Source organism: Saccoglossus kowalevskii, chromosome 5, assembly GCF_978046115.1.
Source record: "Saccoglossus kowalevskii chromosome 5, keSacKowa6.1, whole genome shotgun sequence".
NCBI classification, from domain to species: domain Eukaryota; kingdom Metazoa; phylum Hemichordata; class Enteropneusta; family Harrimaniidae; genus Saccoglossus; species Saccoglossus kowalevskii.
The window spans coordinates 42,828,436-42,844,168 of NC_140645.1; the positions used below are offsets into that span (position 1 = coordinate 42,828,436).

The 15,733-nt window shown below is 36.4% G+C and overlaps 1 protein-coding gene across 1 annotated transcript; it reads right to left on the minus strand.

The window, feature by feature from the left end:
* Positions 1-443: 443 nt before the first annotated feature.
* LOC102801397 (uncharacterized) lies at positions 444-9,575 on the minus strand. Its single transcript, XM_085499443.1, has 12 exons — positions 9,365-9,575; positions 8,716-8,859; positions 8,312-8,442; positions 7,275-7,346; positions 7,062-7,157; positions 6,079-6,167; positions 5,561-5,663; positions 5,272-5,374; positions 3,465-3,572; positions 2,383-2,478; positions 1,520-1,618; positions 444-1,323 (listed from the first exon to the last, which is right to left on the minus strand). The coding sequence occupies exons 1-12, from the start codon at positions 9,573-9,575 to the stop codon at positions 1,094-1,096; spliced, it is 1,482 nt and encodes a 493-aa protein (XP_085355569.1). The 3' UTR covers positions 444-1,093.
* Between the last annotated feature and the right edge of the window lie 6,158 nt (positions 9,576-15,733).

Sequence of the window (15,733 nt, forward strand, 5' to 3'; positions counted from 1 at the left end):
AAAATCTATGTACAAAGTTTCATCAAAATCCAATGAGTGGTTCTTTAGATATCAGTGGAACAGTCATAGAACAGCTTAAAATTGGCCAATTATCATGCAAATTAGGTAATTAACGAGCATGGATTTTCACCAAAACCTAATCAAATCTGCACATTGGCCCAGAGCATCTATGCACCAAGTTTCACCAAAAAAACCGATGTATGGTTCTTGAGATAGCAGTTGAACAGTCGGACACACCCCCACCCCCACACACCCCCACCCACACACCCCCACATACACACACACCCCCACACCCACCCCCACACCATCAATACTGTTGTTTTTTAGCATATTACCAAGGCTGAAGTCATTCTCAAATTTCCAAATTATACACATATAAAGTGAATGTTTCAAACATAACTAAAACATAATCTCTACATAATAAATCATTACTGAACATAAAATTTGTTTGAATACTTTTTTTTTATTCTTAATGGTACACACTGAATACATGTACATTAAAAAAATCAGCAATAGTTACATAAAGTAAATGATATCTTCACAGCAAATGTCAATGGTGGATAGGGGGTGGGGCGACAACAAATTATCAAATATTCAGGTTTTAATATACATGTATGAGGGGCACACAATGAAACCATCCGTACTTAAACACTAAAAATATGGCAATGCTGCGTGATGGGATGGGTTGTTGTGTGCCCAACAAGTGTTGAACAAGGTGTGATACAGGTTTTGTGAAACTGATATAACCATCTTTTAGAGCCCAGATTTCATCATATTGTGAAGCTTTGAAATTGTGTTCATAGTTTATCTATTCATATGCAAACAAGTTTGATCTTGCATACTGTTATTACCTATAATTGAAAATTTATCTGCTCTATTTGAAGTGCATCTAGACAAGCACATAAACCAAAATTAATTTATACTGGATCAATATAAATTGACTTGTTTTGACCATAACCATATATGAAAGCACATGCTAACAGAAGCATTCAAGACACATGTAAGAAAGATGAAACTCATTCTTGCATGTATTACATATTTGATAACCCACCCCCAACCAACTAAATGGCATACCGAAGACCTGTAGCCAGAGTTAAGAATAATGCTGTTTTGACTTTGATTGCCTTTTATATGTTGTTATCAGATTGTACACACAATACTTTATGTTTTTCCATGACCTGCTGGCCAGTACTTGATTCTCTTTCAGACAGTTAGTACATTCAATCTTTCCAGGAACTTTTAACATTCTGATATTTCTCATAAAATAGTTTTTAACTATTGTCCGTTCTTCTGTGGTCCACATCTTTTTCCCATCACTCACACCTAAGCACAAGAGAAAATGTAATTAAACCAAAAGAGGTCCAAAAGAACTTAGTGCATGGAAATAAAACTGTCTAGTAGTCAAGACTTAATGATAGCAAGCAATGTAGAAACCACAAGACAAATTAATTTTTAACTGAGAGCAAAATATATATGACTTTGTGCTTAGGAAGGGAATACAATCAATCAATTATAATACCTTTATCAGGTTCTCTCTGTAAATATGCTTTCTTAGTTTCTGACTGAATAGGGTTATCTGTGGAAGTTCTCTTGTTATACAGTGATGACATGATTACATCTGGAATAAAAATAACACAAATCAAGGCAGTTAGTAAATAAAGCTGAAATCACAAGTAATGGAGCACTGAAAACAAACCCAAAAGAATGACACCCTCGAAAGTTTCGCACACTATACTTTGTCTACATTCACTAGGAAAGTACTTTTTTGTTGCGAGCAGTTCAAATTTATGAGTTAAGACGTTATTCAGGAAATTTCTCCCAAGCAAGCATGGATACTCTACTCCTATAAGCAGGAGATTTGTGATGGAATGCAACAACTAATGATACTTTCTGCAGAAAACCCATTTACCAGACATTATTTAGCAATAAGAGGTCAAGTACTAGTACAGGGATGTGTTCAATGAGCGAGATGCAGAAAAAACACATTATTTAAGAGGCCATTTCCATCCATTATGGCAGCGAGAAATCCATTATTTCAATTATAATGCCCAAAATGTAGTGATGTGCTCAAGAAAAAGGACAACAACTCTGTTGTTATTGCGTCCTGACTTTAACACGTTCACAAACAAATGGCATACAAAAACATGTTTATAGGTAATTTTGCAATTAAAAAGACCAGGAAATTTTAAACTTAAACGACTAGTAATGGATTTGTTGTTTAAACAATCTTCACAAGTGCGGACAATTTGGTATATTGCTGATCTTTTTTGTGCATTGTCCTCAAGCACTACCCTGTTATTGTCTGATAATGTTACAGCATCTGGTACTGATCAACCAATGAAACCACACGATAACTAATAAGAGATAAAATAAAAACAATACCTTCCGCTGATTTTTTCTTCTTTTTTGGTGAGGAATCATTGGTAGAATATGTGGAGGTTCTTTTATTAGAAACTTGTGTCTTGTTCACAGCAAGATCTAGATTTGAATTAATTGATATAAAAATATAATTAAAGAAAATTTAATGCTGTTTAATATTAATTGTCATTTTATCATTTCCCATGATAAATATTGTGGTGGAATACAATTTCTGTAGGTATGGGATGGGAAAATACTGATATAGAGATAACAAGCAAAGCAGTGACCGAAGACTTGAAGAGAACGTACACAAGTGTTATTATGACAAGTGTGTAGTGTAACTTGCTGAAAACTTAGTCAGAATAAGTAATGACTTTGCAAAGACTAAAAATTACGTGACCAACTAGGACTGAGTAAGAGAAATCGCCTGTACAGTTGTGCTGACTAGAGTGATATTTAACACATTTTATAGCAAGTCACTGTCAACATTGTTGGGAGTTTAATAGTTATGGTGTACTCACTTTGAACCAACTTGGAATCCTGACTCCAACAAGTGAGGATTGACTGGGGATTTGTAGATGTGTGTACCAGCCACAGAAAGCCGATACCAGCTTATCTGTCACTTGACTATTGTAGGGGTGCACCCATAGGAAAGCGGATTGAACCAGGCCATTAACGTCAATGAATTCCTACATTGCTTATTAGTTGGAATAATACTTGTGTACTTTGGATTTAACACTGGTACCAGTGGTAATCGCACAGGAGGAATGGTTAGAGGACTCTATTGACCGGGTAATTCAACTAAGATAGCAAACCCCTCAACCACAGACACCCAAATGTGACCCTGGTAATCTGAGAATAAGCTCGTTGTAGACCACTCAGGAGACCCTGTGGAAACCTTATCCACTGAACCAATAAAGTGCTACCAGTGGTGTTAGGAAAGCTGACTCACCGCTGACTTATTTTATAACCGGTGGCCAGTTATTTAATAAAGTGCTAGAAAATATTTCTTGGACGAGTTGTTTCAAGTTAAAATTGCAACTGAGAACACAGATTAGTTACAGTTAAAAATAAGTTTAGTCTTACGGTAAGGGAAATAAAATTACCTTCAACAGATTTCTTCATAGGTAAAAGAAAATCCGTCTTCTTAAGTTCTAGGGATGGAGTATGCACAGAAGCTCTCTTTGACATGTGCGTCTTAGAATCTTCTGAAGCTAAAAATAAAAAAAAAATACAATTTTATCAGAACAATCAATATGGCAAATGCAATTAATTTTGAACAAAATTATACCATGCATGTCTGGAAAACAGTTAAACAGATAAATTGATGTTATATTCAGTTGTTATTTCAAGTACTGTCTTTGTCCCAAATACCAATGAATCAAATCATGTTCAAGAATTCAACAAGTCATTGTCAATGACACGTCCCCGTTCCGTTCATATTTGAGTGACATATACATTCAAAGCAGATCATGACCGAAATGCACCTGCATATGTACAACACATTGAACAAAATCCATCCATGCATGACTGAGATCCAGTTCCGGAATTGGGAAAATACATGATTTTGATGCATTTTCGGCCTTAAAATGGCCATCATTCAGCTATTGTTAAGCGGATCATGAAACAAACGCACATATCTATTTGTGACATGATGTATCATGTGTGTGTGAAGTTTGAACTTGATCAATCCAGACATGTCTTGGATACGGATCCAGAACTGAATTCTTTAAAACAAAATGGCCACCAGTCGGCCATTTTGAACTTGATCTGGAAAAAAAATGACGTGCATCAAGGTCCTATTATGTTTAATGTATGTACCAAATTTGAACAAAATCCGTCCATACATAACTGAGATCCGGGTTCGGAATGGTGAAAATGTGCGATTTCAACCTTAAAGCGGCCGCCATTTGGCTATCGTTAATGAAATCATGAAACAAATACACATACATATTTGTGACATGATGTACCTTGTGTGTGTGAAGTTTGAACTTGATCAATCCAGACATGTCTCGGATACGGATCCAGAACTGAATTCTTTAAAACAAAATGGCCGCCAGTCGGCCATTTCGAACTTGATCCAGAAAAAAAATAACGTGCATCAAGGTCCTATTATGTTTAATGTATGTACCAAATTTGACTGAAATCCGTCCGTGCATAACTGAGATCCGGGTCCGGAATGGTGAAAATGTGCGATTTCAATGCATTTTCGACCTTAAAGCGGCCGCCATTTGGCTATCGTTAATGAGATCATGAAACAAATGCACATACATATTTGTGACATGATGTACCTTGTCTGTGTGAAGTTTGAACTCGATCAATCCAAGCATGTCTCAGATACGGATCCAGAACTGAATTCTTTAAAACAAAATGGCCGCCAGTTGGCCATTTCAAACCCGATCCCCCCCCCCCCAAAAAATGACGTGCATCAAGGTCCTATTATGTTTAATGTATGTACCAAATTTGAACGAAATACGTCCATGCATAACTGAGATCCGGGTCCGGAATGGTGAAAATGTCTGATTTTGATGCATTTTCGGCCTTAAAATGGCCGCTATTCGGCTATCGTTATCGGATCATGAAAAAAATGCATGTGCATATGTCCCATATAATGTGTGATGTATGAGTGAAGTTGGAACTTAATCGGCCCATGCATGTTCGAGATACAGGTGATCACGGACGCACGCACGGACGCACACAGGGCAAAACATAAGTCCCCGTTTTCGGACTACGTTCGAACGGGGACTAATAAGCTCACTTCAGAAATAAAACTGTTGCCAGTCAGACAATGTTAATCACATCATGAAAAAAAAAAACTTTATGAGATGATCATACAGAATTTGAGTGAAATAAGTACAGCCATGACTGGGAACTGTAAAATGTCTCTCATTATGTCTAAAAATGGCAGCTTACCTGCTTCTACAATACAACGTGATATATCTTCTCTAAATTGCACTATATTGTCCATGTCATACATTAATTTTGTAGACTGTCCATTAGCAAACTGCTCTGCAAACTGAAAAGTATTATGACATTATCAGCAATAAAATAAACATTGCTGTCGATACAACGGCCTGATATATGATTTTCAGTGTCTATAGGGAATACATACATTGAGAAAGTACTGTAAAACCATTTATTTTCACTGACATTTAATATATCACTATCTTAATTTTAAATGCAGCTGAAAGTCCATAATTACCTTGATGACTAACACACCACATGATACAGCATCATCTTGCATTGTATGATCCACTTTCAATATAGTATAAGTACTGACTTCACCCTTCTTACTTGCATAATTACTAAAAGATAACAGATATTTTAGTTGTTAAAAATGAAAAATCTTGTGCAAGAGTTAGGTGCATTTTTTGTGTTACGGTAAGTAAACTATGGCATGTAGGTGGCACAGGATCCTACTGATAGTCCTGGTTTCACCAACAGATAATAATTTATAGCAAACACTTGTATCAAGAATAATACTTGAAGTAGGAGTGCATATTTATCCAACCTTATCCAATTCTTGGTAATTTGTTCCACAACTACATGTATGTCATATTTTGTTATAGCAACAAAACACTCCTGGGGACATAGTTATGTTCAAATAACTACCTATTTCTCATACTACAGTATATCCCAGAACTTTGAGTTAAATTAAAAATCTACAAAATTATGCAAAAACAGAAAAAAATAAATTATAATTGAACTCTTCCTACTTACTTCCAATTCCGCTGAATTGTCACCATTGTCTCTTTACTTTCACCAGTAGAATTCAGATATATTATTTCATGACTTTTTTGCTTAACCACCTGTAAAGCATTACAAAAATCAATTCTCATATTGGACAGAAATAAACTAGTCATTGAAAATGACACAGTCCCCGTTAAATATTTGAAAGTTTTCTTTGTGCTCGTCATATTAAAGCGGAGGGGTTGTCGCGAGCGTGTCCTTGAAACTTGAGTTCCAAGTGGTGTATACAACAGATTGTTTATTTACATCAAAACACGTGTTCCGTGTAGTAGTAATATGGCCAAAAATAAAAACAGCCGTTATTCTGCCATCTTTGATCTGATTATGAAACACACTTGATATGTACAATGTATGTGCCAATACGAATGAAAATGGTACATAAATTGTGGAAATATAGTAGTAAGGCCAAAAAGTCAAATGGCTGTCACAATTTGTCATGGACATGCATCCTAACATGTATAAAGTACATGTATGTGCCAAATTTGAATGAAAACTGACAGAGCACATCCAAGATACCACATAAAAAAAAAAAACAAGATGCAAAATTCAATTCATCCAATTGCAAAATAAATCATCATGGACATGTATCTTAGCATGTATAATCTATGTACCAAGTTTGAATGACAACTGACAAAGCATGTCCAAAATACAAAATTTTCAAAAAACAAGATGGCTGCTAGTCGGTCATTTTGAATCGAATCGCTGAACCACTGCATGTGCATATGTCCCACATAAGATACTAGGCACATGCAAAGAATTAACATAATCGGTCCAAAGGGATTCTGAGATATGACTCCGGACGGACGCACGGATCATCCGAACGGGGACTAATAAAATTGTTCAGTACTGATGGATTAATGCAAAGGAAATGGAAAACAATTATACAAGAATTTTAGAGTCAACTGTAAAATTGAAAATGGTGCCTGAATTATTTACAGTATTTTACAACTTACCACAAGTGTCCAATGTCCATTTATTATGCCAGAATTAGTTGTTTCTCCACCTTCAAACATAGCACCTATTACCATCTCATACTTGGAAAGATTTATCTGTAAATACATTGTATGCATTAGTAATAATACACATGACTAGTAACAATTGTTGCTAAATGGAAGAAACAAATTTCCACTAGCTGACTAGTCTGGAAAATATTAAATGATAATTACCTTTTTTGGTTTGGCCATTTCACCCTTCAAACAAATAGATGTCATTAAATTGTGGTCAAAAAAAAGAATGGCCTGAAAACAATATAAAATTACATTGTCAGCAATGAAATAAAAGAGATTATGTTTAATGATAAGCAATGAATAAACTGTGGCAACAAAGCATAACAGCAGACACCAATGGAGGAAATAAGTACTAAAAACTGTTGAAGTGCACTACACTTTGGATATTATGCACTAATGAAAAAAATATATTTCAATACATATACACTGTATTTTACATAATATTCACGTCAGATAGCATCAAAAAGTGATGAACAGTGCATGAATAACTCAATCTAAATAAATAAAATTCATTTCGTCCGATTGTGAATGCCCAACACAGACCTGACAAACTTTCATAGAGAATGGTCAATCAGAATGCATCTTTAAATAGTAGCACAAATTATTAACAGATTATAGGAGTTACTCAAGTGACTTATAAATGAATGAGTGTCAAATGTTAAACACTTTTTTAATCTCATTGATGATCATTATATATCTAAGGCATTCCCATTGAGGTCAGGTCAACAAAGAAGTTGTGAATCAGAGACCCCCCCTCCCATCCCCTCCATTAATCTGCCATGCTGTTATGTTGACAGAAAAGAGAATCAGAGAGACCCACACTCCACAATCATCATAAACAAACACAGACTAAATAACACAAATACCAATGGTAACCAGTCAAATATCAAATTACAAAAGCAATATTGGGGAAAATACAACCAAATATGTTATCATACCAATTTAAGTTTGATTGAAAGTGACATTGATATGTGAACAAAGTCTATCAATTTTGAACAAATTATCACTGTCAGGGTCAGGGATACCCTGTACCAGAATATCTACAAGAAAAACAAGATTTCTTTCCATTGAGCAGCAATAAGTAAAAGTTTACCAAAATCTTTATCATTCAGTATGCAATTAAATCTTAAACTCAGCTTCCCAATTCAGCCATCACCATTCCACCTGTTCAGAACCTTTCAACATAAAATAAATACCTTTTTCTCTCTTGTGGCAATATAAATAGCAGAGTTCACAATATCATCTGACAGCTGTTTTTTATGGCCCAGGTCCAATATACTGTTCTTCATTATCGAGTAGGGCCCTACTTTCATTGTATCTACATCACCTGTAAAACAACATAAACCATTCAAAAACCCTATTACAATAAATACTTTTTCTATCAGGTTGATGTGGTTGTATCTTGTAGATCTGTATAAGCATCAGTGGCAGTCTTTTTCAGATACGCATGTTTACCTTCACAACATCTTCAACTAATGGAAGAAATTTTGGCATGTTCCTCTTCCTTTCATTCATAGTATAATTAAGTGCATGTAAATACTGAACACCAAGTGCCTTAGGAAATGGTGAATTAAACTGAACACTAAATATATGAACAAACCTTTAGAAACATCTTCATCATCAATATGCATACATTTGTCTTGTAGTTTTCCATTTATATCTGTATTATTATTATTCATTTCTTGAAATTCCTCATCTTCAATGATATTACCAGTATTCAGTAGGTCTTCATTCTCACATTCATCTATAATTCACACAATTTTGAAAAGTTAGTTAGCCAAATGACAAATATCATACGACTTATTTCAATTCTCGTTCTAAGACAGTGCTCAAAGAGATTACAGCATAACTACTGCAAAGATTGTTCAGTGTCATTGATAAAAACTATTTCCTGAACAAATACTAACCTAATATCAATACACAATAGACTGTTCATTCTATCGGTCATTCAGGTTTTTCTGCTGGCATATACAAGGGGACAATTTTTGTTGTTATCTTTAACAGTGTCAGCAAATACTGATAATCGTTGGCTAGTGTATATTTGATACTAATAGCAATTCCCCATAATCATTGATTGAAATTCCATCAACAAATTCAGGCATTTCAATTTAGGGAAAGGTGACCAGCCTATATGCTAGTTCCATATTTGACATACAACTAAAGAAGGTGACGATGATTGAGTAAAAACAATAGTTGGAGTGTCATAGCAGTGAAACGCAGAATTTATCATGGGATAAAACACTACTCACCATCAATGTTGATTTCTATTTCATCAAGTCCTTTGTTCTTGAATTCTCCAATATTTCCTTTCTCAAATGCCATCAGAATTCTGCTGACCTTTGCAATTTGTAATGTATTCTGTGGAAGTCTGTAAAACTCTCGATGGACTCTTATGTCATGTCCCAAAAATCCAGCAAGGATGTCTTGCTCATTGTCCTTCAAATTGAAGATTTGTGACATTGTAGCAATTTGTTTCCTTAAATTTGTAGAGGTGAACCGTTCAGGTGTTCAGTGCCACATTTTGTTACAAACTTTCTCAGGCATACTGTTGCACGTACTGGGCGCAGTGAGTTTTGTAAACACGCAAAAATGTATGGATTTGCCACATTGACTTCAACAGCTTTTCTTTTTTCGATAAGTAATTTTATCTGATTACAGTGATCCTTGGTTAATAGAACAGGCACATTTCTTCCTCTTTTGCCTTTTATTTCAACTCTATCAATCAAACGACACAGATTTTGCTCCCAACTTGTCAAAGATGAACCAGCTTCTTGATTGACTCCTCTTACTTCTTTAAAATCTTCTAGAAGCATTCTTTCCATTTCCCCACTCCTCCTCCTATTGAATAAAATCAATTGGGCTAACGTTATCTCGCTCAAATTCTTCCAGGTTGATGTGGTTGTATCTTCTTGTAGATCTTTATAAGCATCAGTGGCAGTCTTTTTCAGATACATGTTTACCTTCACAACATCTTCAACTAATGGAAGAAATTTTGGCATGTTCCTCTTCCTTTCATTCATAGTATTAAGTGCATGTGAACTTATCGACTGTGCCCACTGTATCTCACACAATTTAAGGAATTTCTTAGCTGCTAATTCGTTGGTAGAGTCTTCATTTTTGATTGCCTCAGCCATGCAGATTGTAGTACATTTCTTCAGAGAGTGACCCAACTTTAATGCGAGAGAAGGTTTTCCAAGAACTCTGTCGTCAAGGTTATAGTCTGCCAACTGCTGTGTTGCCTGGATTACGATTTCAAACTTTGAAGGATGAATATATTCTTTTAGGGAGGATGCATTTTTCTTACTGATCTTTCTAAGTTGTATTAGAAGTTTTGCAAGTTCTCTCATTTTCTGCTTCACGTACTGGATCTTTGCAGATTCTGTACCAACTTTCATATATTCCCTGGATCCAAATTCTATGATAAGATCATCATTTCTTGCAATTACTGCCACTTCATCCTGAGTCATTCTAGATAGCACTCTGTCCGCCATACCCTCTGTAACATTATCACTATGTGGTAATAACATTCCTGCTACTTGTTGTATTCTTCGGTGAATTATTTTTGGTGTTGCATTTTCAAACAGTTTGACAGGACATATCTTGTTGTGTTTATACAGTTCTGCTTTGATGAACCAACCCAAACATTCAGGACAAGGGAGATACTGCGATACAGGAACTGTAAATGATGGTCTTCTGTATGGTATGATATAGCCATATCCATCTTTAAGTATTTCAACATTATGAGCATGGTTGCCTTTATTTGTCAGTTTCTGCCATAAAATTTTCCTTTCGGTACTTCCCTTTCTGAAACTTAATGCATAGACAACATCTTTCTCTGTACTGTGTTTATTCTCAAAATGCCTTGGTAACTTTGGATATTTGTTCATGCAGTAAACACAGTAAGCAAATTTGTCCCATTTTCTTTTCCTATTGGAATTATTTGTTGTTTGAACCTGCACCGAGGAAGGATTCACAGAACTGATTTGGATGTCATTCTTAAGATTCTTTGTAGTAGATGATGTACTAGGCAGATTTCTTTTTTCTGAAGACTTTACAAACTCTATGCTCATTTCACCTGCAGAAGTATTTTGATGATTCTTGTTTTCTTTCCCATGAAACTTTGATGACAATGGTGACACAGTATTGAATTCAACGGACTCACAATCCGACAGATCAGGAACAATGATACTATTGGAACAATTATCACTACTTTGACAGATAGCAGCTGATTGGCAAGCCTTATCTTTGGGGCTTATGCTAGATTTCATCCATGGCTTGTCATTTCCTGTAGTTTTCACATCACTGATACTATGCATATCTAATTCACAAGAAAAAGATACATCCGACTCACAATCTGAATTTGGTTCATAAGTAGGGTCAGCATCAGAATCGTCATAGTCTTCTTCAAAGTTTTCACTATCATTTTCATCTTCATTGTCATGAGTAGCTGCAGTTTTTACTTCCATTGAAGGATGAGTTTTAACCTTAGTTTGTACAGGTGTGAGAGGCCTAACTTTAACAACATTTTTACTTCTATCCCATTTAGATTGCAGAAATGGAAAAGAAATTTCAGAATCAGAAATGTCAGATTCACAGTCTGATTCCAAAACAATGTTTGAATCATATTTTTTAAACAAGGGTGATGATTTACGTACATTTTTACAGGAATTAGTATAACCTGGGGTGAGAAATTCTTCTGGTGAGGTTATAAATGGCAAAATGACTCTTCTTTTTAATGATTTTGTCTTGCCTCTATCTGACCCACCATTGACATCATTATGTACCAAACATGATTCTGGTTTCAAGTTGCCACCATCTGGTTCACTTCTGGCAGTTAAAATACTGTTCTGTAAGATGAATGATCCTGAATTCAAATTGCCACTATCTGGTTCATTTCTGACAGGTAGCACACTATTCTGTATTATACACGATTTTGGTCTCACGTAGACACCATCCGAACCATGTGCAATATACGATTCAAGACTCACGATACCACCATCTGGCTCAAACCTGCCAGGCAATATACATGCTTCTGGTTCTGAGTTGCAACTATCTAGTTTACTTCTGTCAATCTGCGTGAAATGTGATTCTGGTTCAGTGTTGCAGTCAACAGGTTCACTACTGGCATTGTGGGTAACATGTGATTCTGGTTCAGTGTTGAAGTCAACAGGTTCACAACTGGCTTTGGCATCATTGTGTACCAAACATGATTTTGGTTTCAAGTTGCCACCATCTGGTTCACTTCTGGCAGGTAAAATACTGTTCTGTAAGATGAATGATCCTGAATTCAAATTGCCACCATCTGGTTCAGTTCTGACAGGTAGCACACTATTCTGTATTATACACGATTTTGGTCTCACGTAGCCACCATCCGAACCATGTGCAATATACGATTCAAGATTCACGATCCCACCATCTGGCTCAAACTTGGCAGGCAATAGACATGCTACTGGTTCTGAGTTGCAACTATCAAGTTTACTTCTGTCAATCTGCGTGAAATGTGATTCTGGTTCAGTGTTGCAGTCAACAGATTCACTACTGGCATTGTGGGTAACATGTGATCCTGGTTCAGTGTTGCAGTCAACAGGTTCACTACTGGCATTGTGGGTAACATGTGATTCTGGTTCAGTGTTGGAGTCAACAGGTTCACAACTGGCTTTGGCATCATTGTGTACCAAACATGATTCTGGTTTCAAGTTGCCACCATCTGGTTCACTTCTGGCAGGTAAAATACTGTTCTGTACAATGAATGATCCTGAATTCAAATTGCCACTATCTGGTTCAGTTCTGACAGGTAGCACACTATTCTGTATTATACACGATTTTGGTCTCACGTAGCCACCATCCGAACCATGTGCAATATACGATTCAAGATTCACGATATCACCATCTGGCTCAATCCTGGCAGGCAATAGACATGCTTCTGGTTCTGAGTTGCAACTATCTGGTTTACTTCTGTCAATCTGTGTGAAATGTGATTCTGGTTCAGTGTTGCAGTCAACAGGTTCACTACTGGCATTGTGGGTAACATGTGATTCTGGTTCAGTGTTGAAGTCAACAGGCTCACTACTGGCAATGCGGGTAACATGTGATTCTGGTTCAGTGTTGAAGTCAACAGATTCACAACTGGCATGGTGGTTAACATGTGATTCTGATTCTGTGTCGCAGTCAACAGGTTTACTACTGGCATTGTGGGTAACATGTGATTCTGGTTCAGTGTTGAAGTCAACAGGCTCACAACTGGCTTTGGCATCATTATGTACCAAACATGATTCTGGTTTCAAGTTGCCACCATCTGGTTCACTTCTGGCAGGTAAAATACTGTTCTGTACAATGAATGATCCTGAATTCAAATTGCCACTATCTGGTTCAGTTCTGACAGGTAGCACACTATTCTGTATTATACACGATTTTGGTCTCACGTAGCCACCATCCGAACCATGTGCAATATACGATTCAAGATTCACGATATCACCATCTGGCTCAAACCTGGCAGGCAATAGACATGCTTCTGGTTCTGAGTTGCAACTATCTGGTTTACTTCTGTCAATCTGTGTGAAATGTGATTCTGGTTCAGTGTTGCAGTCAACAGGTTCACTACTGGCATTGTGGATAACATGTGATTCTGGTTCAGTGTTGAAGTCAACAGGCTCACTACTGGCAATGTGGGTAACATGTGATTCTGGTTCAGTGTTGAAGTCAACAGGTCCACAACTGGATTTGTGGGTAATATGTGATTCTGGTTCTATATTGCAACCACCTGGTTCACAACTCGCATTGTAGGTGCCGTGTGATTCTGGTTCAGTGTTGCAGTCAATAGGTTCACAACTGGCATGGTGGTTAACATGTGATTCTGATTCTGTGTTGCAGTCAACAGGTTTACTACTGGCATTGTGGGTGACATGTGATTCTGGTTCAGTGTTGTAGTCAACAGGTTCACTACTGGCATTGTGGGTGACATGTGATTCTGGTTCAGTGTTGTAGTCAACAGGTTCACTACTGGCATTGTGGGTAACATGTGATTCTGGTTCAGTGTTGAAGTCAACAGGTCCACAACTGGCATGGTGGTTAACATGTGATTCCGATTCAGTGTTGCAGTCAACAGGTTTACTACTGGCATTGTGGGTGACATGTGATTCTGGTTCAGTGTTGTAGTCAACAGGTTCACTACTGGCATTGTGGGTGACATGTGATTCTGGTTCAGTGTTGTAGTCAACAGGTTCACTACTGGCATTGTGGGTAATATGTGATTCTGGTTCAGTGCTGCAGTCAACAGGTTCACTACTAGCATTGTGGTTGACATGTGATTCTGGTTCTGTATTGCAACAATCTTGTTCACAACCCGCATTGTAGGTGCCGTGTGATTCTGGTTCAGTGTTGCAGTCAACAGGTGGTTCACTACTGGCATTGCGGGTGACATATGATTCAGGTTCAGTGTTACAGCCATCAAGCTCAACACAAGCAAGTAAGGCATTACTGTTCATGACACATGATTCTGATTGTTTGTTTCCACCACCAGGAACTTTTTTCTATAGATAAAGAAATAATCCAATGCGATTTAGGTTAAGCATACATCTTGCAATAGTGCATTGATAATTATAACTGTACACCAGGAACTAAGTGTATTGCAAATAGTACCTAAAGACTTGTTTTTCCCAACTTATTCAGGGAGATTACAAGATTACAAAAGCATATACTAATTAGATGCATGATATTTATGTTTGTCACTTCTCTCAGGTACAGACACATGTGTCTTCTGTGTTACTGCTGACACTAATCTACACCAGCTGATATGAATACTATTTTGCACATTATTCTCAAAACAAAAAGCTACCCAAAAGCCAAAACATAAAAAATCCAACTGTGTAGATATAATACAGATTAAATATTTAATAATATTCAAAAAATAGAAAATATGGGCAGTTTTGGCCAAATATTGAGAATGGTCAATGAAGGCAGAGAATTATGCAAAGAAAGACAAGGAGGAACCAGAACAGAAAATTACCTAAACTTCAAGAAAAAATCACCAATAATGCTCTGAAAACAACAAAACATTTTGATGTTTTGATATGACAAACAAGTCAAAATACCACCACTGTCAAGCAAATAACAAATTTACAAAACAAGTCACTGTCAATGCCCTAGTCCCTGCTCAGTTTTTAGTGACCGCATTAAATATAAACAATGAAAATGTAGAGAAATTACAATAAATGTTAGGAGATTATTCAGCATGTTAAAATATGGTGTTACATCAAATGGCATCATATTCATGTTTTGTTCAGTCAAAGTGACACCTCCTATGAAAAAATCCACATAATCCACACATAATACAGTTGGACATTTTGAATCAAATAGCAAAACAAAACATATATGTTTTACATACCAAAATCTGTTAAAGCATAAAGCATATTTATGAAACTATGAAAAAAAAAAAGCATAGCTGCCAGATTGAAGCAAATCACCAAACAGATTCACACGTGATAGTGTCATGTTCTCAAGTTTGAATAAAACTGACCCAGACATGCCTGAGAAACGGTTTACGAGCGTGTGAGGGAACAAAAATATATACTAGTCTCTCAAAAGTCATTGAAACAAAAACAAAATAAATCAACTTGTGT